At 38.5% G+C, this 24,638-nt stretch overlaps 6 protein-coding genes across 7 annotated transcripts in view; all 6 read left to right on the top strand.

Annotated features, from left to right (window-relative positions):
* The first annotated feature begins 413 nt into the window (after nucleotides 1-413).
* The window catches only part of LOC133835707 (uncharacterized), a 171,779-nt gene continuing 147,554 nt past the window's right edge, over nucleotides 414-24,638 (top strand). Inside the window, exon 1 of the mRNA XM_062265751.1 lies at nucleotides 414-424. The gene's annotated coding sequence lies outside the window, so the exon portion shown is untranslated. The remainder of the gene's footprint in view (nucleotides 425-24,638) is intronic.
* LOC133836115 (plancitoxin-1-like) lies at nucleotides 2,243-3,533 on the top strand. Of its 2 annotated transcripts, XM_062266430.1 has the most exons (3): nucleotides 2,243-2,498; nucleotides 2,552-3,476; nucleotides 3,517-3,533. In XM_062266430.1, exons 1-2 carry the CDS (start codon nucleotides 2,398-2,400, stop codon nucleotides 3,438-3,440), a joined length of 990 nt encoding a protein of 329 aa, XP_062122414.1. In that variant the 5' UTR covers nucleotides 2,243-2,397; the 3' UTR covers nucleotides 3,441-3,476; nucleotides 3,517-3,533. The 2 variants fall into 2 exon arrangements, with proteins under 2 accessions (XP_062122414.1, XP_062122413.1); XM_062266429.1 differs by having other exon boundaries at nucleotides 2,552-3,533.
* LOC133836114 (plancitoxin-1-like) lies at nucleotides 4,033-5,280 on the top strand. The gene is made up of 2 exons (XM_062266427.1): nucleotides 4,033-4,183; nucleotides 4,246-5,280. Exons 1-2 carry the CDS (start codon nucleotides 4,080-4,082, stop codon nucleotides 5,228-5,230), a joined length of 1,089 nt encoding a protein of 362 aa, XP_062122411.1. The 5' UTR covers nucleotides 4,033-4,079; the 3' UTR covers nucleotides 5,231-5,280.
* On the top strand, nucleotides 5,366-7,551 carry LOC133836116 (plancitoxin-1-like). Its single transcript, XM_062266431.1, has 2 exons — nucleotides 5,366-5,731; nucleotides 6,493-7,551. The coding sequence occupies exons 1-2, from the start codon at nucleotides 5,631-5,633 to the stop codon at nucleotides 7,367-7,369; spliced, it is 978 nt and encodes a 325-aa protein (XP_062122415.1). The 5' UTR covers nucleotides 5,366-5,630; the 3' UTR covers nucleotides 7,370-7,551.
* On the top strand, nucleotides 7,733-8,977 carry LOC133836117 (SPRY domain-containing protein 7). The gene is made up of 3 exons (XM_062266432.1): nucleotides 7,733-8,004; nucleotides 8,071-8,643; nucleotides 8,704-8,977. Exons 1-3 carry the CDS (start codon nucleotides 7,896-7,898, stop codon nucleotides 8,799-8,801), a joined length of 780 nt encoding a protein of 259 aa, XP_062122416.1. The 5' UTR covers nucleotides 7,733-7,895; the 3' UTR covers nucleotides 8,802-8,977.
* LOC133836113 (tubulin alpha chain) lies at nucleotides 10,049-12,327 on the top strand. Its single transcript, XM_062266426.1, has 3 exons — nucleotides 10,049-10,417; nucleotides 10,469-10,772; nucleotides 11,465-12,327. The coding sequence occupies exons 1-3, from the start codon at nucleotides 10,192-10,194 to the stop codon at nucleotides 12,276-12,278; spliced, it is 1,344 nt and encodes a 447-aa protein (XP_062122410.1). The 5' UTR covers nucleotides 10,049-10,191; the 3' UTR covers nucleotides 12,279-12,327.

The raw sequence follows: 24,638 nt of genomic DNA, 5'->3' as shown, positions 1-24,638 counted from the left end.
CAACAACAACAACAAGAACAACATCAGCAACAACAAGTGAAATGAGTAACATTTAAAAAAGATAAAGAAAAGTAAACAATTGAAAACATATCAAACTTGTGCCCGATATTAAAATGAACTATATATAGTATGTGTTGTGCAGACACATGCACATATATAATTATATTATATATAAATATATATACTTATATATGTATACAAAAAAAACAAAAACAAAAAACATATGTAACGCAGCAACAAATTAGCCGCAGCAATTTTCAAATTATAATAATAATAATAATAATAAAAGAAATGCATATGTGCAGTTTTCAATTGCAACTTTTATCATCATAAACATAATACAAATAATAATAAGTATAATACAAATAATTCAGCATAATAATATTATTATTATTATTAACTACAACAAATGGCAAATGTTTGTCTATTTTGAGGCTCATTTAAAGTTTTTGCAAACAACCAAAAAAATACAAAAATAATACTAAAACAAAAAAACAAAACAATTTAAGAACTCTTCATTTGAACAATTGACAACCTTTTGCTAGTATTGTAAAAAATGAGAAAGAAGCATATACAAAAGAGCGCAAGCTATGAAAAGATTAGCTAAATATTATTATGAACTTACATAAAAGAAAACAAAAACAACAAAATATGAATATCAGCCTTGTTCTTTATATATATTTCAAAGTAAACCAAAAAAAAAACCAAAACAAAATGCATACAATATATTAAAAAATTATTAACTACTATATTAAAAGTAAACTAAAACTGAAAAAAAAACATTAAAAAAAATACAAAAATAAAAAAAAATACATAAATATTTAGCAAAAATATTGTATTGTGAGTTTTATGTGTTGTTGCAGTGCGGAAACCAAAGACAAAAGCGAAAGAGTGTTAAAAGCAATAGAAAGAACAAAAAAAGAAAAGAAAAGAAAAGAAAAGAATAGAAAAACACAATACAATTTGAATTGGCAGAAGATAATGTCTCAGATTGAAATGAGGATTTATAAATAATTCAATATAGATCGATTAACGATTACGATAAAATGAATGAGAAACAATAAGCAAACAACCAGCGATAAACAAATTTTATTAAACGCGATTTATTTGAAATGACATTAACGTAATATCAGAGCCCAATTATTATTAATCTTATTATTGATTGTACTACAACAACAACCAAGTACCATAAATAAACAGCTACAAACAATTATTATACAATTTGATCATATCTTCTCTCCCCGCAAACCAAATTCCCCTGCCCTTCCTCACCCAACAACAAACAACTCGACAACAAGTCAGTAAGAGATGCACAAAGAACCTGCCACGGCAGAAAGTGTTTACTGCAGCAGTAGAAACAACAACAACAACAACAACAAACAACAACCAGAACAACAACAACAACAAGAACAGCAACAACAACAAATAATAATATGTAATACAAATAATAAATAAAAACTTGAACAATTGTTTTGTGTAATTGTAAACAACAATCTTGAATTTATTTGTGGGGCAAACTACAGAGACAATTTTATTGGTCGATTAACAGATGATAAATTCTTCTTGATTAATAAATAACCTTAGGCTCAATTCTTATTCCAATAATAAGTCGAGTCCGGAAAATACCAAAATATACGATCGATATATAGTACTTCTACATTTAGAGTGGAACAGAAAGCTGCAGTCGAGTCTGCTCAACTGTCAAACACCCGCCACCCACTTTCAACAAAAGTAAAACAGTACGGCATTCTTCAAGAATACACAATTAAAATACTGAAAAAATATTGAAGACCAATATACCACAACAATAAAAATATACCATAGAAGGCAAAATATACCAGATTCTCAATTAAACCAACGAAGTCCCTACAACAACTGCAGTTTTTTCCCATATCGAGAAATCGAGGTGCGTTCGTTGGGCTGCAAACAGTTTCGTCTCTTTGGCAAGAGTTCACAGGCCAATGTCGAGCTCTACAACGATGTCGTGGCTCCGGCTCTGGGCGTCAGTCCAGTTCAATGCAATGCTACGGTCACCCTTTAATATCCTTTAAAGAACTAGTATTTGAATTGCAAACATTTTTTTTAAAAATCGATTAAGGTTAATCCAGTTTCAACTAAGCTCTCCAGAAGACTTTATCATTTATGATTTATTAAATATTTAGATATTGGAATTTGAAAATTTTCTTACTCTATTACAATTCTTTTAAATGTAAAAGATAAGAAAAGTTTTTTTTATTCATTAACCTAAACAATATATTTTGCAATACGTGATTTTTTGATAGTTCAGCAGTTCACCTTCTTATCAACAACGCTACATATAATACATAACATATTTCCTAGACATTACCGATTTCAATTTCAGTAGAATTTGAACACTGAATAAAAACACTTTTGGCAATGCGAGTAATTTGTCTGTGTCTTTTGTTTTTAATCGCAATTGTAGTAAATGTGTCAGCTGATTTGTCATGTAAAGATGAAGACAACAATGATGTCGATTGGTACGTCATCAAATAATCAAAGTTGTAGTTATTTCTTACAACATAATTTGTAGGTGGTTCATGTATCTGCAGGATGATGATGATGAAAAATACTTCTATGTGACCAGCGAAAATTACAACAAGTGGCAGATGTCGAATGAAACACTGATGAGTAATCGATCACTGCTATTCAGAGGATTGAATTTAGAATCTATTGAAGCTCTTGTTTCATACAACGATGTTCTTGCCAATGGCACCACATTCGATTGGGGTGGAGCTTCTAGGGGATGGCTCGCCGCATCTCGACACAGGGGAATTTGGATTATATACTCGATGCCCCTCGATGTTAATCTAACTCAGGCGTATGGAGACCATTATCTTTGTCTAGCACTCGATGAAAAGGGCGTGGAGAAAGCGGCTAAACTTTTCCTTCTCATTGAGCCGCACTTTAACTTGACATACCGATCCTATGATCTCGTCAATATTTCTCCGCTTCTGAATAGTGTCATCGGTCGCAATACATTCATGACTGGCGACCTTGAGCTAGATGTGGAGCTAAGCACCTTGAAAGGAAGAAAGTTTCGGTTATTTGGCAAAAGTCCGTCAATCTACAAGGAGTTATATGCCGACATTGTCGCCCCGGCGCTCGGAGTTAATCTTTTTGTGCGAACCGATCGCAATAGCTGTTCAGCCTGTCAAAATTTACCGAACAAATGTAACGACAACAAGATCTACAACATAAAAGAAGTTGTCGGCCCTCAGGGTAGATCGATATCTGCATTAACAGATCACTCCAAGTGGGCCGTATCCCAGAAGAATTCTGCCAGTGATTGGATCTGCATCGGGGATCTCGATCGCCATCAATCGCATCTAAGTCGCGGGGGCACCGCCATCTGTCTCGAGGATTCGGTTGTAAGCGAAAGATACCGTGAATTGATTTACTCATATGAAGAGTGTCAATAACCAAATGCGTAATGTCGACTACGACACCTTCTACTTGTTTATAACTATTATTCTATAATATATAACAATATTTCAGACAAGATGCACAAAGTAAATGAAATACTCTTCTACGCTGTAGCTATAAAATTAGGTTTCGGTTATTCCAATTTTTCCCTTGACTGCAAATATCTTTCAATCTACTAAGTCTTTCTTATGTATTTCTAATTAAAATGAAACTTGCAACATCTCTCACTGCTGATTCGCTTATCGCCAGCTACAGAGGCGCACAGTAAAGGTTCTTTCATTAGAATCCCCCTTACACTCTCTGCTAACTACGCCTCTCGAATGCGAGCACAGATGTGGTTTAGGGGTCGAGAGTTCTAAACCGATAAGCTGTAAATAGAGCGCAGGCAAACAGGTCACTCAATACAGGGACATTTTCAAATACATAAGTAAAGCATTGTCTCAATGTAACTATATACTTTACACACGCTCTACCTGGATTTATACAAATGCCAAGCAGGTGTGACTGTTGTAATGAATTCCCAACACATTAGCACCTAAGTGGAGCACCCTGTATGAGCGATTTGTGTTGATTAGAGTTTATTTTGCGACGCTGAATCATTTCAATTTAAACTGTTGAAAGAGAAGGTTTGCAACATGCGTTTGATTTGTGTCTTGCTCTTGGCGGCTGCCATGCTGCAAGTTAGTGTGGCAAGCAACAAGGTGAGCTGCAAGGATGAAGCTGGCCACGATGTCGACTGGTAAGCAAGCAGAGATTAATATGATAGTTATCTCGGAATTATTGTGAACATTAAACGCTTAGGTGGTACATGTACAAGCTGCCCAAGCACTACACCAATGATCCGGGTCAGGGGCACGATGTGTCCGGCCAGCGTTACTTCTATGTCACCAGCTCAGCCTACGACAGCTGGCAGCTCTCTGGACGTCGCATAGCCGATGACAACTCGCTGCCTGGTGAGACTTTGCGTCCGCTCTATGCCGATGCTCAGGTGCTGCTCGCCGCCTACAACGATGAGTTCCCCAATGGCACGGTCTCCAGCACCGGGGGACATACGAAAGGTGTGATTGCGACCGATGGCAACACTGGCTTGTGGCTGGTGCATTCGGTGCCCAAATATCCGACTGTGCCCCAGTACAGTTATCCCACAACCGGTGAACACTTTGGCCAGAGTTTGCTCTGTGTCACACTCGATGCTGAGGGCGTGGAGAAGGCCGGCGAGCTGTTGGTCTACAATGAACCTCACTTTTACTACGAACGTAATCCCTTGTTGCGTCTGAGTGAACAATTCCCAAGTCTGGAGCGTGCGTTGAAGCGTCAGTGGCGCACTGAGGCACCGTATCAGAAGGAGATCGAGGTGCGTTCGTTGGGCGGCAAACAGTTTCGTCTCTTTGGCAAGAGTTCTCGGGCCAATGTCGAGCTCTACAACGATGTCGTGGCTCCGGCTCTGGGCGTCAGCCTCTTTGTCGAGGCTTGGCGCGATGGTGCTGGCAATTTGCCCGACAGCTGCGACACGGGAAACAAAGTCTACAACGTCGAGGAGATTGCCAATCAGGATTATTTCATTGGCTTCAAGACAACCGGCGATCATTCCAAATGGGCTGTCTCCCAGGAGTCGGGCATTCTCTTACATCGCTGGCGTGTCGGTGGCGGTGATTGGATCTGTGTCGGCGACATTAATCGCCAGCAATCGCAGCATAAGCGTGGCGGTGGCACAGTGTGCCACAAAAGTGCTCGCGTCTCGAATCTCTATCGCAAACTTGTCGCCAATTACGAGAAATGTAACTAAACTATTAATGCTTTAATAAAGTTCGATGCAATGCTACTGTAAATCTTTAATATTCTTTAAATAAAACATGTATTTGAATTGCAAACATTTTTTTAAAAATCGATTCAACCTAATCCAGTTTTTCCCAAGCTCTCCGGGAGACCTTTTATCTCTTATGATTTATAAAATATTAACATAAGATATTTTGTAAAAATGTCTTATTACAATTCTTTTATCTAGAGGATCAGGAATCGTTTTTTTTATTCATTAACCTAAACAATATATTTTGGAGTGCAGTTAAAATACGATAGTTCAGCAGTTCATTTTCTTATCAACAACTCTACACATAATGCGTATTTTCTAGACATTATCGATTTCACTTTCAGTAGATTTTGAACACTGAATAAAAACACTTTTGGCAATGCGAGTAATTTGTCTGTGTCTTTTGTTTTTAATCGCAATTGTAGTAAATGTGTCAGCTTATATGTCCTGTAAAGATGAAGACAACGATTATGTCGATTGGTAAGTCAACAAATAATCAAAGTTGTAGTTATTTTTATACCCGCTACCCATAGGGTAGAAGGGTATTATAACTTTGTGCCGGCAGGAAATGTATGTAACAGGTAGAAGGAGGCATCTCCGATATAGTATAAAGTATATATATTCTTGATCAGCGTCAACAGCCGAGACGATATAGCCATGTCCGTCTGTCCGACCGTCCGTCTGTCCGTCTGTCCGTATGAACACCTAGATCTCAGAGACTATAAGAGATAGAGCTATAATTTTTTTTTCGACAGCATTTGTTATGTTTGCACGCAGATCAAGTTTGTTTCAAATTTTTGCCACGCCCACTTCCGCCCCTGCAAATCAAAAAAATCGAATAACAAGCGTAATTTTAAAGCTAGAGTTACGAATTTTGGTATATACAGTAATAGCTATAGTAGTTATGATCCCTGAAAATTTGGTTGCGATCAGAAAAAATTGTGGAAGTAATTAAAGAAATACTTTTGTATGGGCAAAAACGCTTACTTACTATGGGTCTGAGTTACTTTGGCCGACAATCTGGTATATTGTGCCGTCTATGGTATATTTTGAATGCGGTACTATATCGATATACCACATATACCATTTGGTATATTTTTTTAGTATTTTGCAGTATATTTGGTATATTTTGAGAATAATACCGCAAAATATATTGCTTTTATTCAAAATGGGTAGCGGGTATCTCACAGTCGAGTACACTCGACTGTAGCTTTCTTACTTGTTTACAACATAATTTGTAGGTGGTTCATGTATCTGCAGGATGATGAAAAATACATCTATGTGACCAGCGAAAATTACAACAAGTGGCAAATGTCGAATGAAACATTGATGAGCAATCGATCACTGCTATCCAGAGCAAGCAATTTCAATTTTCTTATAGGTCTTGCTTCATACAACGATGTTTTTACCAATGGCACCATATTCGATTGGGGTGGAGCTTCTAGGGGATGGATAGCCGCATCTCCATACTCGGGAATTTGGATGATATACTCCATTCCCCTCGATGATAATCAGAAGTATGGCAACAATTTTCTTTGCCTATCACTCGATGAAAAGGGCGTGGAAAAAGCGGCTGAACTTTTGGTTCTCTCTGAGCCGCACTTTAACTTGACACGCCAATCCAAAAATCTCGTCAATATTCTTCCACTTCTTTATAATGCCATCAATCCCAATACATTCACGACTGGCGACCTTGAGCTAGATGTTGAGCTAAGCACCTTGAAAGGAAGAAAGTTTCGGTTCTTTGGCAAACATCCTTCAATCTACAAGGAGTTATATGCCGACATTGTCGCCCCGGCGCTCGGAGTTAATCTCTTTGTGCGAACCGATCTTAATAGCAGTTTAGACAGCCAAAATTTACCGAACAAATGTAAAGACAACAAGATCTACAACATAAAGGAAGTTGTCGGCCCTCAAGGTAGATCGATATCTGCATTAACAGATCACTCCAAGTGGGCCGTATCCCAAAAGAATTCTGGCAGTGATTGGATCTGCATCGGGGATCTCAATCGCCATCAATCGCATCTAAGTCGCGGGGGCGCCGCCATCTGTCTCGAGGATTTGGTTGTAAGCGAAAGATACCGCGAATTGATTTCTACGTATGAAGAGTGTGAATAACCAAATGCGTAATGTCGACTACGACACCTTGTATGTATTTGTTTACAACTATCAACGTGAATTTAAATTTATATTTGTCAATTCTATTACTTATAAATTTGTATTGATATTATTTCTTTCAATTATCGAGTTGTAAATTTAAATGCTTTCTTCTAAAGTAGATTTATATTAACAAAATAAATTGAAATGCAACGGAAACAAATTCAAATACTTATTTCGCGTTGCCAACTGCTTGCTGACTTTGAACAATAGATGGCGTTGGTTGCGCCATCTAGCGGCAGCGCTTGAAGCTGCCTGACGTCACAATATGGCTGCCAGGGTTGCAATACAGAGCAAAAGCAAAACAGCTGTTGATAAACCAAGCGAAAAGAACAGAAAGTAAAAGTACAACAAACCAAAAATTAATACAACTGAAAATACAAAGTTCAGCCTGCACAAAATCAAACAAGACACAAAACAAAAACAGATATTATCAAGCTGACACATAAAACAGTTTCAATCACACGTAATTGCGACAGTTTGTGGCATGTTCTGTTGCCTGCGCACCTGCCTCAATGGCGGCCAATTGCGAAAACCAACAGCGGCCGCTCATCGACTCCGCGAGCCCGACGTTCACCTCGATGCGGCGCATATGGGTAAGTGTCTCTTCATTTTTGTGGTGCAATCATGGACATAGTTGATTAAACACTTCAACACAACAGGCGCCGACGTCATTTTGCTGTCGCATCAATTGCGTGTCACAGGCACAGGCGGTGTGCTGGCCACTGCACCCCTGGTGCAGTCCAAGTCCTACTTCGAGGTAAAGATACAGCAAAGCGGCAGCTGGTCCATTGGCCTGGCCACACGACAAGCGGATCTGGGACGCAAGTGGGGTGGCGGTGATCGGGAATCATGGTGTCTGTGCTCCGACAATGCCACACGACACAATGACGAAGAGTTCGGTCCCGTCGTTGCCAACTGCACACAGCCTACGCTCAGCTCCAGCAAGTCGGTGACAACCACAACAAATGGAATTCTGAATAATAGCGCCGCTGCTGCCGCTGGTCTCATTGCCATCGAGGATCTGCAAGAGGATCTTGTGATGACCACCGGGAACAGTGAATTGACAACGGTCGAGGAGCTGATCAAGGCACCACAACGTGACTTTCCCGACGAGGGCGATATTGTAGGCGTAGCCTTCGACCATGTCGAGCTCAATTTCTACTTCAATGGCAAGAACCTGGAGGTGCCTTTCCGCAATGTGCGCGGTGCCGCGCTCTTTCCGGTCATTTATGGTGAGTACCAGTCAGAACCTAATCACATTTCCATTTTGATTGCCATTTTCCCATTCACAGTTGGCAATGGCGCCATTCTGGACATTATTCTGGACAACTTTTCGCATGGTCCGCCTTCAGGATTCGAGCGCATTCTTCTCGAGCAGTCGTTACTTTAGAGCAAAGACGTTCGCCAGTCATCTCTTCTGCTGCTGCTGCTACTTTCCACAATATCAAGTGTATTAAATTTTCTAGTCTCGCTCCCAAAACTTTGGGCGCTTTCGAAAAAACTGTTTAACCGCAAACTAAAACTAAAACAACTTTTGTTGCACATAAAGAACATTATTTCATCGTACTTCGACTTTAATCTACTGTGAAACTTCCCTAAAACCAAAGTATTAATGTTAAACAAAACAAAAACGAACTGCACTTTAAAGATCAAATATTTTTAGGCAATATAAATGAATATCATTCCAAATGTAGAGGGAAGCTTTACTGTATTCCATTCGACAGTTGTTTCATAGCCGACAAATGTGTATTGTATTGATGATGAAAATGTATTTAGGAGCCTGTTTTGTAAATTATTTATAACGTAGCTAGAAATTGCGAATGCTTTGTATAATACACACTCACACACACCTAGCCACACACTTGTATAAACTAAGTGTATTTTGTGCATACTCTTGCAGAATTCATAAAAGTTAAGATCAATATCTGTCTGGTTCTTTAACTATTATTACTTTATACCAACTGTCAATCACAATTATTATTTTGAATTGTACTTTCCGCTTCTAATTCGTTTAGAATAATCTCTTCAAATTGTTTCAAATATTATCCAATGTATGACAATCACGTTTTATTTAAGAATGGCTTTAGTTCGACATCACTAAACGTTTTCAAATTTAAGCTTAAAACTAAAAAAAATATACTATATTGCTGTATTAACATTCCACTAATCTAATTATAATTGCTATTCCCATATAACCAACTGCAAGAAGTATATTTTAACTTCGGTATTCCGAAGTTCTCTCTTTGTTTTTATACCAAACTATTTTGTTTTCGTACATTCCATTGAAATGAAAAGCTAGCTAAGTTATTGGACCATCTCCTAACCAACTACCTATATAGCTTCTTATTGCACTCGAGCACGGAAATTACCAAACTATATATAAAACATACTATATAAATAATCATATCTTTAAGAAAAATGTACTTAATGCTTTGAACAAAAAAAACTTGACTAATCCGCGCGCGGACAATAATGAATGTTATGTAAAATTGTATTGTGCGTACTTAACTAAAAGAAAATATCTACTTATATGCTATATAAAAAACCTATTTATACTATATATAATTATGGCATATATCATAAATATATAAAGCATACAAACTATTGTTTAGCTTGTCATTGAAATTCTATGTAAATGAAATTATTTAAAAGATCAATCCAAAAAAAGAAACCTAAAAATTATTCGAATGGGCTTTTTAATTTCGTATGTTTTGCACTAAATTGAATGCAAATAGGACGCATGTGGAGAGGTCAGAGAGAGGTGACAACACCGGCATTACATGGGCAGCCGGGGCGAAATAATCCAGATACACATCGGCCAGGCGGGCGTTCAGATAGCTAATGCCTGCTGGGAACTGTATTGCCTGGAACATGGCATCATGTCGAATGGACGCCTCATGTCCAAGCCCTGCGATGACTCCTTTCTCACGTTCTTCGAGTTTAGCGGTCGAGATCCTTGCGTTCAGCCGCGACTCGTTATGATCGACACGGAACCAACAGTCATAGGTGCGGAGTTTCTTCTTTGGAAATCCCTTTATTAATCCTTGTTTCCTTCAGATGAAATACGCACTGGAGCGTATCGTAATCTCTTTCATCCCGAGACTTTGATAACCGGCAAGGATGACAGCGGCAGCAACTTTGCTCGAGGTTACAATCTGATGGCCAGCGAGCTGTTGGATCGCTCCATGAATGCAATACGCCGTGTGGCTGATCGTTGTCGCAGCTTGCGAGGATTTCTCGTCTTTCGTGCCATTGGCGGGGGAACTGGTTCTGGACTCGGTACACGCATCATGGAGAAACTCGTGGAGGACTTTGGCAAGAAGATGACAATCATTGAGTTTCTAGTGTATCCATCGCCCTCGTAAGTAATTTCTGTCTGGATTTTTAGTACATACAATAACAACTCATATTAACTTGTAGTAGTTTGTCGTTTGCGATGAGATACAAAATTGAAAAGATATTCAATAAATTAGTTTTATATCGACTGCAGCTTTCACGTCTTAAATGCTTAGGTTACCAAACTAGTATATTTTTTAGTTTATGGTATATTTTTGTATCGATTAATAGTTGTATGTATATTCATTCGATATATTTTAAGGACAATACGCCTTTTGCACTATTTCGAGCCAACTGCAGTTTTGAAAAGATATTAAAGTAACTTTTATATCAGCTGCAGCTTTCGGCTCTAAAATGCTTTGGAATCCAGTATATTTTGTTCTTTATGGTATATTTTGTATGAAGTAGTAGTCGTAGTTATATTAATTTGATACATTTTAAGGATATTGCTTTATTTTGCAATATTTCGAGCAAACTCGACAGTAGTTTTAAAAATATATTAAAATAACTTTTAAATTGATAGGTAGCTTTTGGGTATTAAATGCTTTTGTAGACAATTTAATATATTTTGTGCTTTATGGTATATGTTGTATGAAGTAGCAGTTGTAGGTTCAAACTTTTGGTATGTTTTAAGGATAATACTGCTTTCACATTGGTTGGACTGCAGTTTTTTTACTTTCAATTTTTTATTTTATTTATTGAGTAATTTATCGCCAGCATTTCACCGGTTATTGTGGAGCCCTACAATGCGCTGCTGGCCACGCACTTCTCCATGGATTATGCGGACGTCTCCTTCATCGTGGACAACGAGGCGCTCTACGACATCTGTGCCAACACCTTGAATGTGCCCGCTCCAACCTACACGAATCTGAATCGCATCATCGGTCAGGTGGTCGCTTCGTTTACAGCCACTCAACGTTTCTCAGGTCAATCGATGGTCAGCTTCCAGGAGCTGCAGACAAATCTGGTGCCCTATCCACGCATTCATTATCCGCTCATCAATTATGCTCCCCTGGTGCCCATCACAAATGCCCAGTACGTGGACATGTCAACGGCCCAGCTGACGAGTCAATGCTTTCAGATGAGCACCCAAATGGTGCGCTGCAATCCGGCACATGGCAAGTACATGGCCTGTGTGCTGCTCTATCGCGGCGATATTGCACCGAATGAGATCAATGTAACGCTGGAGAATATTCGGCGCATGAAAACCTTTAAGTTTGTCGACTGGTCACCGACTGGCTTCAAGATTGGCGTCAGCAACATGCCGCCGGTTTATGTGCCCAACGGAGATTTGGCGCCAGCGAGTCGAGCGTGTGTTGCCATCTCGAATAATACGAATATCCGGATTGCCTGGTGTCGGTTGGTCAACAAGTTCGATAAGCTGTACCAGCGACGCGCCTTTGTCTATCACTATGTGGGCGAGGGTCTCGAGGAGGGGAACTTTGCTGAGGCGTCGGAGAACATTTGCCAGCTGGTCCACGATTATCTCGAGGTGGATGCCTCGGCGCCCGGCTCCGATGTGGATGACTAACAACGAGCGTATATCCTTACAAATAAACGCCAAAATTTCGATGTGTGTATGTGCTGCGACTTTACATTTTTGCATGAGGTAATTGCCCGGCAATTGCTTCGTCGATGACTTTATAAAAAAGAGAAAACCGTTGGGACAAATTAAGTATTTATGGTCGAACCGAACACAAATATTGACCCAGCCCCAAAACAAAACAAAAACCAAAAACAACACAAAGCGCAATTTGCGTTGCTTGACCCCAAGTTGTAAGAGGACGAGCAGCTCGGGGAGAGGGCAAGGTCTGTGGACCCCATAATTAAAATGATCACCAAGGCAAAGGGTTTAGCACGTACCGAGGCAAAAGTCGCGCTTATCGCGATCGCACCCAGGGCAAGGTCTGTCTCTCTTTGCCCCTCGGCGGCGGCGACTCTTCCTCCTGCGGGGACTTTTTTTTGTGTATTTCTTTTATTTCTTGTGACGTGACTTACGCACGCTTAATGCGCGATTATCGATGGAGCCACCACGAGCATCACCTGCCCCTTCCTCCTGCCTTGGCAGATATACATATCTTTGGCAGATCTTCGGCACGCAGTTCTCGAGCTTGGAGGCCGCCGCATCTTATCAGCGCCATTTGGTGGTCCTTGCTGACCGATGTGTGTGTCTGTATTATAAGCATTATCATTATGATCCCATGCCGTTGCTCCGTTGCCCAGAGAATCCCTTCTGTTAACTGTTGCTAATCTTAAATTGCGCCACCAACAACAACAGCAACAGGAAAATCAATCCTTTTGTCTTTTGTTTGCTGAGCACCGTGAGAACCGCTGCGTGTGGGTTCCATCAACGCAAACCGAAAGTCCAGTTCAGTTTCAGGTTTTTGGGCGATCGACAGACTTTTTTTTTATTTTTGGTGGGCAACGTGTTAATGAGCTAAAGGAAATGCTGTGTCAGGACCACCTTAGGCGTCTCAGTCGAGCAGCAGCCGACGCAGGAGCAGCACATCAAAATGAAGTTGTTATTATATCGTGGTCTGCACGGTTAATAAAGCAATTTGGCCAAAAGAAAGCTCTTGCAGTATGTAGCTCTTGGTGTGTAGAGAGAGAGGCTTTTGTAGTTATGGTTTTATTCGTAGTAGATCGGAAGTCTTTGACAGACCCACGGGGCGACCCCATGCCATAGCATTTGAAATATCTAGTTAACTCTGCTGCGCGAATTGTAAAGCCCCAAAAGCAACCAACAATAGCAACAGCAATAACAACAGCAACAACAACTACAGCTCTGACCTTCTTTATTTATGCACTAATCCGTGGGAAATGCGCACCCAAACACCTGGGGCCGATTTATGCCTCTTTTTTGCCTGTTGCACTGACCAGACCAAGGCACCATTCACAAGGCACCCGCACAGGCCTCAAAAACCCCAACTAGCCAAATGGCAGAGAGCAAAAGTGAAATGGTCGAACAATGGATGCACTTACTTCCATTTAGGAATGTTCTTTGCTTATTCCTTTACTTTCTATGCAATACAATAAATGTTTAGATGATCAGAGATAATATTCGTTTTTAGATAAATTAACTTTAAATTTCTAAGAAATTATATGATAATCATTATCAATTCGTTGCTTCATTTTATACTTAATTAATTGTCCAATTAAGCACCTTTTTGGATTTCACATTTTAATTTAATTTTAAATCATCTCTCAAAGTTTAAACAGGTAAGAAAGTTATAGTCAAATGTAATCGACTGTGAGATACCCATGTTTAATCAATTTTAAAAATATACCGCAATATACTAAAATTTACCAAATGTCACATTTTGCCAAAATTTTTAAGCATGTTGACAAATCAATATTCGATGTGACAGCTTTAACAGAACTGCCAACTTGCATTGTCAGTGCTGCCCACTTATATAATTTTAGAGCTGCCAGATCAATAAAAATGAATATACTCGAATAAAGTCGAGCTTTGTTTATCAGAAGCGTGTAATACCCAATGTTAGTGTAAGCATATGTACCAAAGATGCAAAAACATTAAACAACCGTCGAGTGAATTAATAAAGCGCCTCAGCATCGGCCTCAGCAAAAGGCGGCCACGCATTAAACGACACACACATACAACAACTGCCACAAACAACTGCAACAACAATGCAACAGCAGGCAGTAGAGAAAAGACGGAAAAAAGCCAGAGATCGGGACAGAGCATGCCACATGTGGCACGGCCTGGCTTGGGCCAATAGATGCCAACATATGACTGACCGAGTCGAGTCGACGCATTTGCTGCATGCTGCATGCTGCATTGGGGCATGCAACGACATGCGCGAGGCACTCCACTCCACTTTTTAGCCGAGGGCAAACTTTTTGGAATTGCAATTTTCGACTTGATTTCAAAGTGGCCTCTGCGCTCTTTTTTCTTTGCTGGGGCAACACCTACCGAAGCTACAAATGGAACCTGCTGTTGCTGTTGCTGCTGCTGCGGTGGGCGGTTGACTCGATTGTTGCATGATGAAGGGGCAGCCATGAAGGGGCAGGCAGCAAAGCGCGTTTGGCCTGGCACACGCAGCAAGTGTTTCGATTTATGTTTTTGCGCCTCAACTGCAGTCAAAACATAAATGCAACGCTCCGTTGTGATTGTTGTTGTTGCTGTTGCAGTTGCAGTCAGCGTTTCACTCTTGGCGTTTTCATTCAAAATGTTTAACTATGCGCGTCTGTCCGCCCTCTGCCTCCCCTCGCAAAAGCAACATCCCAATGTCCAGCCGAGCGACCACTTGTTGCTCTTTTATTCATTCAATTTGTCAGTTTTGCACCAGGCATACAAATCCAGCTCCAACTTTAACTTCGCAGTCGTTTCCCGGCCAGAGTCAAAAGGTTATCGCCGCACTTGCAGCATTTTTACAGCCTCATCATCATCATCATCATCATCGTGATCATAATCATCATCATGATCATGTGCTTGCAACATGACGCCGCCGTCGTTTATATTGCTGCAGCAACAACAGCAACAACAACAGCAACAAATTATTAGTGGTAATATTTGTGAAATATTTGTTTTCTAATCTGTAAACACCAATCATATTAGCAATTTGAATATGACAGCGCCAGCAAACAGTAACAGGCCTTGTTATACCCTGTAAACTTGAGAGCTGAACATAATGGGTATGCTTAAGTAATAGCAGAAAGAGAATGAAGGAAAGCTGTGATTAGAAAGTAAGAAAACATTGAAGAATTGAATTGAATTCCTTTTCCTTCTTTTGAGTTTAATAAAATCTAAAATTAAAAAAACTGTAAAACATTTTACATTTCAAATTGTTCAACCTAAGCCATTTTCTTTATTATATTTTATAAATATTAATTTTCGACTTTCAACGCAACTATTGTTGTATTTTTTGGGAAATTTATCATTCATATAATATGTTTATATACATAGAGAGTTGCTAAGAGCTGTATTATAAAATGTTTTGAATCTTAAGTCAAAATTCAAAGTTTTAAGTCTATAAATTAAGTAATATTTAATCCCAATTCAATAGCATAAATCTTACTCATGTAAATCTTTCTTTACACTTCAATAATTTGCAATTAGATTATTACATTAAATTCCCTAGCTAATACTATAAAAATCGAGACATATACGGAGTATCTTCTAGTCTTTCCTCTACTCTCTTTGGCAACTGCACGCTTGTTTTTGCTGCCACATTTGTTGTTGCACTTTTGGTCAACGGTCAGAGCTTGTGGCAAGCTAGTTGCTTAGTTAAATGGAGGAGTGTGTAGTGTGTATATGGTGTGTGTGTGTATGTATGTGGTGGGTGGTTAGCTGAGCTGCCTTGGCTGCTTAGGCTAGTTTAGCTGCTTGGGTAGGTGGGGCGTGAGTTATTATCTATTCAATTGTTGCACTTGGCTGCTTCCTTTCCTCAAGCATTGGGGCTGGCCAAATTAATTGAACAAGCGGCAGGCTTTTGCCAAACCTTCAGGCCAAAAACAGATCAGAGAGACAAAAGAGAGGAGAAGCGGCTGCAAGTGTTTGGTGCAATTTCTCTCATTCTCTCTGATTGGCAAGTGTAAAAGACTTTTTTTTTTTGCATTTATGAGGCGTTTATGATGAATGCCGAGTGGATTCATGCGAGAGTGGAGCTCGTTAAGCAACGTCGACTTGCCACACATCGTTTACAACACCTAAGAGACGATCTGTCTTTTGATTCCCCCTTCGTTTCGGTATACGTTTGGCCATCTTTAAGCTGATGCATTGGCAGCCATTAGCAAGCCAATTGACATACTCTTGACAGACGGCAACTGGCAACATGCTGCATGCAACATGCCACATCAGCGGCTAAGTGCTGCAAATTTATCATTGGCCTCATCGTCGTCGTCGCAGCCATTGCCAAAAATGGCACAAATAACGACATAATTTGGAGATCTCAGACACAAGACGACGACGACTTCGAAACTGATCCCGCATCGTACGAACGACGACGACGACGACAATATCGTATGCAAATTGCTGCCTCATCTTGACGCAGCACCCCCAAAAATGGTGGCCAAATCGTTAGGCCACTTTGCATCTGCATCGCTGCATCCGTGTGTCAGCTGCAGTTGGCCATAGTTTGCTATTGCTGTTATTACTGCACTCCAAACGGGCATAAACACTTTGCAATTGCTCTCAAAATAAGCATAAACACTTTGCTCAGTATCTATAAAATTTTATAGAAAACTGTTAAGTAAATCATATTTTTTGTGAAGAATTTTTAAAGAATTTGTCATCTGTGAACAACTGCTAATTCACTAATCTGTATATTTAACAACTTATAGAAAAATCAAAAACTTTTCTCAATGAAATAATTCATTCATGCCTAAACTCATTTTATAGCTCATTCAAGAATTTCTTGCATTAAAAATACATTTTTATGTTATGTATAAGAAGTATAATAAATACTTTTGAAAGTTGAACAAACAAATTCCAATATAATGAAAAACCTTTCAAAACAATCAAAACGTTATATTAATCGGATACTCTAATAATTTATATTATTTTTTTGTCAAATAGAATTATGAATTCAGATTTCATTTTATACATTAATAACCAGAAAACTATTCAGATATATTTATCATTCGCAAAATAATAAAATGTTTTATTTCCAAAACTGAGTGCAACATATTTATGTGGCAATAATCAAAGCAAAAGTTACATAAATTTACTTAATTAATAAATATCAAGTTGGGGTATTAAACAATTCGATATGCGGCTATTGTTTCGCTGTTGCCAATTATCAATTGCAATTTGTTGAAAACTTAAAATAATTGAATCAAGCGTAGAAAATTAGCGGCAGCATTTTGTGGAAACATGCCACAGGCGAACAGCTCGGGCCACACTCATTGCCAGATTGGCAGCCTTTGATCTGTGTTGCCATTGGCATGACATCATCACACACAGAGCGAGAGCGTTTTGTTAGCTATTAGTTGAAAACGGCCAGAAACGGTTAGATCAAATGCATTTTTCGCGAGCGAAGTATCAGATATCGGCGTGATGGAAAAGTGTTTATAAATTTGAACTTGAAATTCCATATTAAGTGCAATTCGAAATAGAGTCTCTTCGCTCACTCTCCACTCTCTTTCCCCCCACCCCGTTTTGGTGATTGCCCCCTGGCAAATGGCATGGTAATTACTCGACAGACGACGGCGCATTGCAATTTGAGCAACAAAAAAGTCAAATTCTGCACTAGGCGCAATTAATCAGTTGCTGGGTCGTGCCTGGCCAAATGTTTTTGTCTTAATGATGCCGGAGAGTCGTTGGAGCCAAGTTGACTCTCGGCCGTCTTGGCCAACATGGGCCAAGGAAACGTCGCTCGCCACGTTGCGCAAATATGGCCAAAGTCAAAGGTCAAACGACTGCAAACTGCGCCTAATGTCTCACTTATGGCACAACACAAAGTTGCGTGAGAATGCTCCAAACTAACAGTTTTGCTCCACTCCACTTCACTTCATTCTACAAATTAAGCAGCAACAGCGACAGAGCCACAAAACTTGGCAATAGATAATAATACCTTGACAAGTTCTGCCAATTTGGGAAAATAGTTTATGGAGGCTAAGTACTGGTAACTACAACTTTTTACTAATTAGTTAAATTAGTCGTACATGCAATAGAAACTATGGCAAGTTCTGAATGAAGAGAATTAAAAGACTTACCAATCAGGAGTTTAAGAATCTGCAACGAAAAGAACAATTGTAAATTAATAAAAATTTAATTTAAAAATAAATATTTAGTATATACTTAAATAAAAATTTTAAAGTTGAACTTCATTTTAGAATACCAAAAATATATGAAAACAAAAAAACAGAAGAACTTCATTTTAAAATACCAAAATGTATGTATCCAGTAAATACTGAATAAAATTACAGAAGTAAAACTTCTTAAAATGCAAAAAGTCTTTATATACCGAAATGAAAAAATAGAAGTAAAACTTTATTTTAAGGTACCAAAAAGTATACATCAAGTATATACTGAAACTAAAATACCAAGATTTAACTTTTTCTGAAATACCAAAATACCAAAAAGTATATATGTATCAAGTATATATTGAAATGAAAATACAGAAATACTTCTTTTTTAAAATACCAAAAATTCTGTTGAAAATTGAACTTAAATTTGTCTTATTTTGTTTATTTGCGTTAATTAGGCCTTTAATACTATGTTTATGATTTTAAGCTTTAATATTTTAATTGAAATTGTACTTTTATTTAAATTGTAATTTGTATTATATTTTTTTTTAATTTGTTCATCAACTTGTCTTGGAGTAAGCCTAATGCAGTATTGCAATTAATACGTAATTTTAATGATGTAGTTGATGTTTTTTTAGATTCATATCTACATTAACTTGTCTGTATGCTCTCCTTCTCTTTCTTGCTCTTCTATCCATCCTTTTCTTAGATCACTCCAATATCGATTGCGCATCTGATGCAAGTCAATCGTGATGGATCGTCGGCATTTATCGGGGCTGGCTCGATTAGTCGTTAGTCGTCGCCTCCTGTGTAAATGTAATGCCGATAATTTGGCCTGAATGCGTGGCCAATTGGACACTTTCGACTGGCCAATTGCGAGCTAATAACTGACTTCAGTTGAGTCCAGTTAATCGCTCTCGTTGTTGTTGTTGTTCTTTTTTGTCGTTTGTTGTCGTGGTTGTTGTTGTTGTTATTGGTCGTGGCAGCCGCTGGCCTAATCCTAATCAATTTTGAACGCCTGACGAGGCGTCATAAACACGCTTTAAAGAAAATCATTTTGCATGGGGCATGCCGCATGCTGTGCCAATGGAGAGGGGCAGGAGCAACATTTAAAACATTGCCAAAGTGTTACAATTTCCATTAGTTACAGTTATTTGGCTTTACGCGATCGCCAGTGGCGCAACCAGAGCAAAAGCTTTGGGGCAACCACCAAGCACAGCGCACCTCAGAGAAGCACAATTATCAGGCAGCAGGCAACGTTGATTACGATGATGGATTATAACACTTTATACAGGTGCTCTGTGTGTGTGTGTGTGTGTGTGTGTATGTGGATATTTACAGAGTTGCCTGCCTCAGGTAGTAGCTGCAATTGAAATCGCATTCAATATGCAACTGCAACAACAACAGTTTTGGCCAGTTGCAACGTGGCCCTTGAACTGGCCATCACGTTTTGGCCATTTAAGCCGACAGAGCGTCTGATTTGTGTGCCCTGCAGTTCAGTTTGCTCGATCGCTCGACTGCTTATTTGCTTTAGAAATTATGCACGAAACGCGCCGCGGTACAGAAATTAATTTAACAGCTTGACAGGATTAACTCTCGACTTTGGTTACGATCCGCGTCGCTTTCGAAGGTGCTACAAATTCCAGTGGCATAACCAAATGATCGCTGATTGGTCACAAGCACACTCATAATCAAAAAGACCCTAAGGGCATCCTCACAACCATGTCGGATGCATCCAATTAGCGTGCCAGGCCAGCAGCATGCAACACGTGCTTGCCTCGAGTCGATTGACCTCAACATGCGGCACTTAGAATCTGACTTGCTGCAACTTAACAACTCATACTCTTAATACACAGGTGCATGCATCCATCGATCTGTGGCACGCTAATTGAGCTAGCCAATGACAAACACAAATGCCTCTGGACCAGCCCCAAAACTCCAAGTCTAAGTCGCAGTCCCAACTTATAACTTGAGCCCAGCCCAGCCCAGTTTGGACTGTGAATGCGCTCTCAAGTCGGCTTAACGATCATTGACTAGACCATTTGCTGCATAAAGCGAATATGCAAATATGCCGCCGATTAGAGAGCACACACTGCACTCTACACTGAGCGGCAAAAGTTGATGCCTTAAGCGCAGTTTAATTTGGAATTGCAATTAAAGTAGATGTAAAGACCGAATGAAGGAATTGATGATAGTCGAATAATCGATAGTATATTTAAACTGTCGACAGAATATTTTTATAAAATTAAACATTATTCAGGTAACCCTTTTCACTATGTGAGCCACTGAGAAAAAAAAAAGAAATATCAAAACTATATGAAGAAATGAATGACAATTAAATAATCCATAGAATAGTTAAACTATCAATAGTATAGTTAAACCATCGACAGAATATTTTTATAAAATTAAACATTAACCTTTTCTTTGTGAACCACTAAGAAAGAATGTATAAGTTTATTACAATTATAATAATAATGAAATATTATCAATGCTCTATGAAGGAATGCATGACAGTTAAATAATCGATAGTATAGTTAAAATATCGACATAATATTTTTATGAATATTATTCACTTAAACATTTTCACCCAGTGTGAAAGCATAATTTAATATCAAAACTCTATGAAGAAATCGATCGATGGAATAGTTAAACTATCGAAAGAATATCTTTATGAAATTAAACCTTTTGACTCTATGAACCACTGAGAAAAAATGCGTAAGTTCATTACAATTATAATAATAATAGAATATTATCAAAGCTCTAATCTTGCATTAGTAAACAATTGTTCTTTTTCATGCAAATTATGAATGAAATAGTAAAGCTAATAATGATAATGAATACAAGAATGTTGAATAAGTGAAATAAAATTATACTCTGGTGGATGCTGATATGACTCTTTGAATTGACTCATTCTTATTGTGAAATATACAAAAATTTCTCTATAAAGTTTTATTAGAATTGGAACTGTATAATATACCTTTTTTACAATGGAATCCAGTTAATATACCAATTTTACATATTTAATATATTACTCATTACAATTATAAAAAACTAAAAAGATTTCTCAATAACTGAAGCCAAAGTAAAAGTAAGTATGTACTTAATTATTAAAGTATAAAAAAGACACAGATATGTTTAGGTAATATTTGTCTGCTTCTTTAGCAACAATTGAAAACACATTACTTATTATTTGCAGTGCATTAACTGGCTACCAACTGGCGTCACACACGCATCGAGGCAACCGGGCAGCCGCTGGCGATTAATCAATGATAAATCCGAAATAGATAAATGATGCAGCACTGCAAAATGTCGCAAATGTTGTGTGGTCTCAGCCAGCAACTTCACCTGCTACGAGTATTGAAGTTGCAGTTGCAACTACTTTTGCTACTGCTGGCTGCTGTGGACCTTATAGCGGGTGCAAGATAAATGCCCCACTGATGATGCTGACAGGGTCCAGCACAATTTGACATTGTCACCGCGGCAGCAACACAATTTTTCATGTGTGTGTTTGTGTGTGGCATACAGCAAAGCAAGGCAAAGTAGTAAAAAGGAATTTCGAATGAAATTAGTTCGCAAAAGTCGCAGTAAAAGAAGTTAGCTGACTATGCGTGGCTATTTATGGTCATTGTTCGATTTGCATCGTACACGGATAATTGTGGGTCCGCTATTTTGTGGCCAAGCCAATTGTGGGTGGCAGGCAGTTTGGCCCCAAACTCGAATTGGGCATGCCACCACAATCTGGTTTACTTCTAGGGATTTGCATAGTACATAGTTGCCACATAGGCCACAGGTGGCACAACAGGCCTGTTGGCTTTCAAAGCCAAAAGTCTAGGCTAAAGAAAGAGATAGCGAGCGAGCTTGACTTTGGCATTCGTTAGCTGGAATCTTGGCTAGCCGGATATCTATATATAGCCAACTGGTGTGATTTTGATTCATGGCGCGATTATATGTGCGCACGCAGTTTATCTTATTTTTCACACAATAAGCCCAACGGACAGGCCATGCCACACTTGCCGCTTGCCACTTGCCACTTGCTGCTCGTTGCAACAACATACACAGCACAGTAGCCCAGTTGGCCGTCGCAGCATGCAGCATCCACTCTGCCGCCTGCCTCACCTCATCGCCTTGTGGCACTTAACATTTTATTGTTAATAAAATATATTACAAGGCGCAACACAAAAGGCCAATGCGAGAGAATGCGAGAGTGCGAGAAGGAGCTGAATCTGTGGCGAGCAGTCAGCCAACGCGTTAACGAAATCATCTGCAATTGCCGCACCCCGTGCCCCACTTCCTGGCACCTCAAACACCTCTCTCCTCTCGCTACTCTCCAGTCTCTCTGCCCTGCCATCTTTTGTCGGTTGTCGCGTGAGTTCGTGTCGTACATTTAACGCGTGACTTCTTTTGAAAATTGTTCATAAATTTCGCGTTTAACAGTAGCAAACGCGAGGCAAAAGGCAAAGGCAAAGACCAACAACAACAACAACAACAACAACAAGGACAACTGCGTTGAAGGCACAGCTGGAAAATGATACCTGAATTGGGGCCACAGGTTGCACCCCAGTTGCTCCACAACTTGAGTGCACAAATGCGATGCAAGTTCACAATTATCGCAAGCGGAAACTCATATGAAACCTTAGACTTGATTTCATTTGTATAAAGTTGTAAAAGAATAAAGTTCAAGATCGAGGTAGTGACTTTAACCTACTTTTTTCTTAACAACTTTGCATAAAATTCGATTGATATTGTCACTATTTGTTGTTGTTCGATAAAAGTAGTAAATAAATATTTAAATTAATATACACTTTTTAAATATATAATCACAAATATAATATAATACCATATATAATGCTTACGATTTTTATTTAATACAATTTGGTATATTTTTCCTGTAGTATTACCAATAATGACAGTAGTAGTATACGAATATACCAACTTCCGGTATATTTTTATTATTTATTAGTATGTTACTATGATATATTTGAAATTTGATACCGCACTGTTTTGCTTTTATTGGAAATAGATAGCGGGTAAATCACAGTCGAGCACACTCGACAATAGCTTTCTTAATTATGTTTTCTATTTAATATTAACTATGAAGTGTTCAATGATTATTAGTTTTTCTATTTTTTTCAATAAATTGAATTATTGCTTATTTATATAAACTCAGGCTGAATAACATATTCATTTAATTTATTTAAATAGAATGATATCCAACCATTTACAAATAAATAATTTAAAAAGTTTCTTTAATGAGTATAAATTCTTAATCATAGTCTTAATATATATACATATATATTCAACAAAATATATTTTTCATATATTTATATTTATATTTATTTTATTAATTATTATTTCTTTTAATTTCATTATTGTAAATTTAATTCATTGTTGTGTCAAGTACCAATTCATTTAATGCTTTTTAATAGCATTCATTGGATATCTCATCCATTTGCCAATAAATAAACTAAATAAATTGTTTCTTTAATTTAAAATGAGTGGAATATATATTTGCGAATGTTGCGTTATTGTTTTATCTGCAAAAGTGTTTGTCATTGATGCGCAGCTGCTGCTGTTAATCAACCTGACAATGATCATCCGGATCATCATTATCGCATGGCAAACAACTTTTGACTTTCGCTCATTTAAATTGCATGCGTCTTTAATTTGAAGCAAATAAAACGAAAATCAAATTCTATATAATTCTAATTAATAAAAATATACAAAAATATCAAATGTAATCAGCATTGTTAATTAGGCACATCCGCTCACAAGTCACACAGAAATCCCCCGCAGCCTTCGTTACGCTGCTGCGTTGTCACCTCTAGCGAGTTTCATTCATAAAAATCTCCAAGAGCTTCGCTCGTTTCGACTTGATTTTTTTTATGTTTCGTTTGGTTTTTTTTTTTGTATTTCATAAAGTCAGCACAAGTCGACTCATTTGCAGCAGCGACAGCGGCAGCAGCTGCCGCCCACATGGCCAAACGTTGCCGCATTTGCATAGTTTGTAAGCCAAGCGAAGTCAAGTCAAGTGATCGTGTAGTAAAGATCACAAAATCGTTAAAAATGTTTTTCGATCATTCAAAAACACAAAGTAAATAAAACCAGTTTGCCGGCCTGCGGTTGCGATTATGAAACCTCTTGTTTCTTTATGAATGAAAAAACAGCAACATCAAAACTACTT

This window comes from Drosophila sulfurigaster, chromosome 2R, assembly GCF_023558435.1.
Source record: "Drosophila sulfurigaster albostrigata strain 15112-1811.04 chromosome 2R, ASM2355843v2, whole genome shotgun sequence".
NCBI classification, from domain to species: domain Eukaryota; kingdom Metazoa; phylum Arthropoda; class Insecta; order Diptera; family Drosophilidae; genus Drosophila; species Drosophila sulfurigaster.
This window is presented reverse-complemented; position numbering and strand designations above follow the sequence as displayed.

Excerpts from the sequence above, each read along its gene's own strand:
- LOC133836116 (XM_062266431.1), top strand. The coding sequence starts at position 5,631 with ATGCGAGTAATTTGTCTGTGTCTTTTGTTTTTAATCGCAATTGTAGTA. Across the intron at positions 5,732-6,492 it reads GACAACGATTATGTCGATTG|GTGGTTCATGTATCTGCAGG; the intron begins GTAAGTCAACAA and ends CATAATTTGTAG.
- LOC133836114 (XM_062266427.1), top strand. The coding sequence starts at position 4,080 with ATGCGTTTGATTTGTGTCTTGCTCTTGGCGGCTGCCATGCTGCAAGTT. Across the intron at positions 4,184-4,245 it reads GCTGGCCACGATGTCGACTG|GTGGTACATGTACAAGCTGC; the intron begins GTAAGCAAGCAG and ends TTAAACGCTTAG.
- LOC133836113 (XM_062266426.1), top strand. The coding sequence starts at position 10,192 with ATGGGCAGCCGGGGCGAAATAATCCAGATACACATCGGCCAGGCGGGC. Across the intron at positions 10,418-10,468 it reads CACGGAACCAACAGTCATAG|ATGAAATACGCACTGGAGCG; the intron begins GTGCGGAGTTTC and ends TGTTTCCTTCAG. Across the intron at positions 10,773-11,464 it reads CTAGTGTATCCATCGCCCTC|CATTTCACCGGTTATTGTGG; the intron begins GTAAGTAATTTC and ends ATTTATCGCCAG.
- LOC133836115 (XM_062266430.1), top strand. The coding sequence starts at position 2,398 with ATGCGAGTAATTTGTCTGTGTCTTTTGTTTTTAATCGCAATTGTAGTA. Across the intron at positions 2,499-2,551 it reads GACAACAATGATGTCGATTG|GTGGTTCATGTATCTGCAGG; the intron begins GTACGTCATCAA and ends CATAATTTGTAG.
- LOC133836117 (XM_062266432.1), top strand. The coding sequence starts at position 7,896 with ATGTTCTGTTGCCTGCGCACCTGCCTCAATGGCGGCCAATTGCGAAAA. Across the intron at positions 8,005-8,070 it reads CCTCGATGCGGCGCATATGG|GCGCCGACGTCATTTTGCTG; the intron begins GTAAGTGTCTCT and ends TCAACACAACAG. Across the intron at positions 8,644-8,703 it reads GCTCTTTCCGGTCATTTATG|TTGGCAATGGCGCCATTCTG; the intron begins GTGAGTACCAGT and ends TCCCATTCACAG.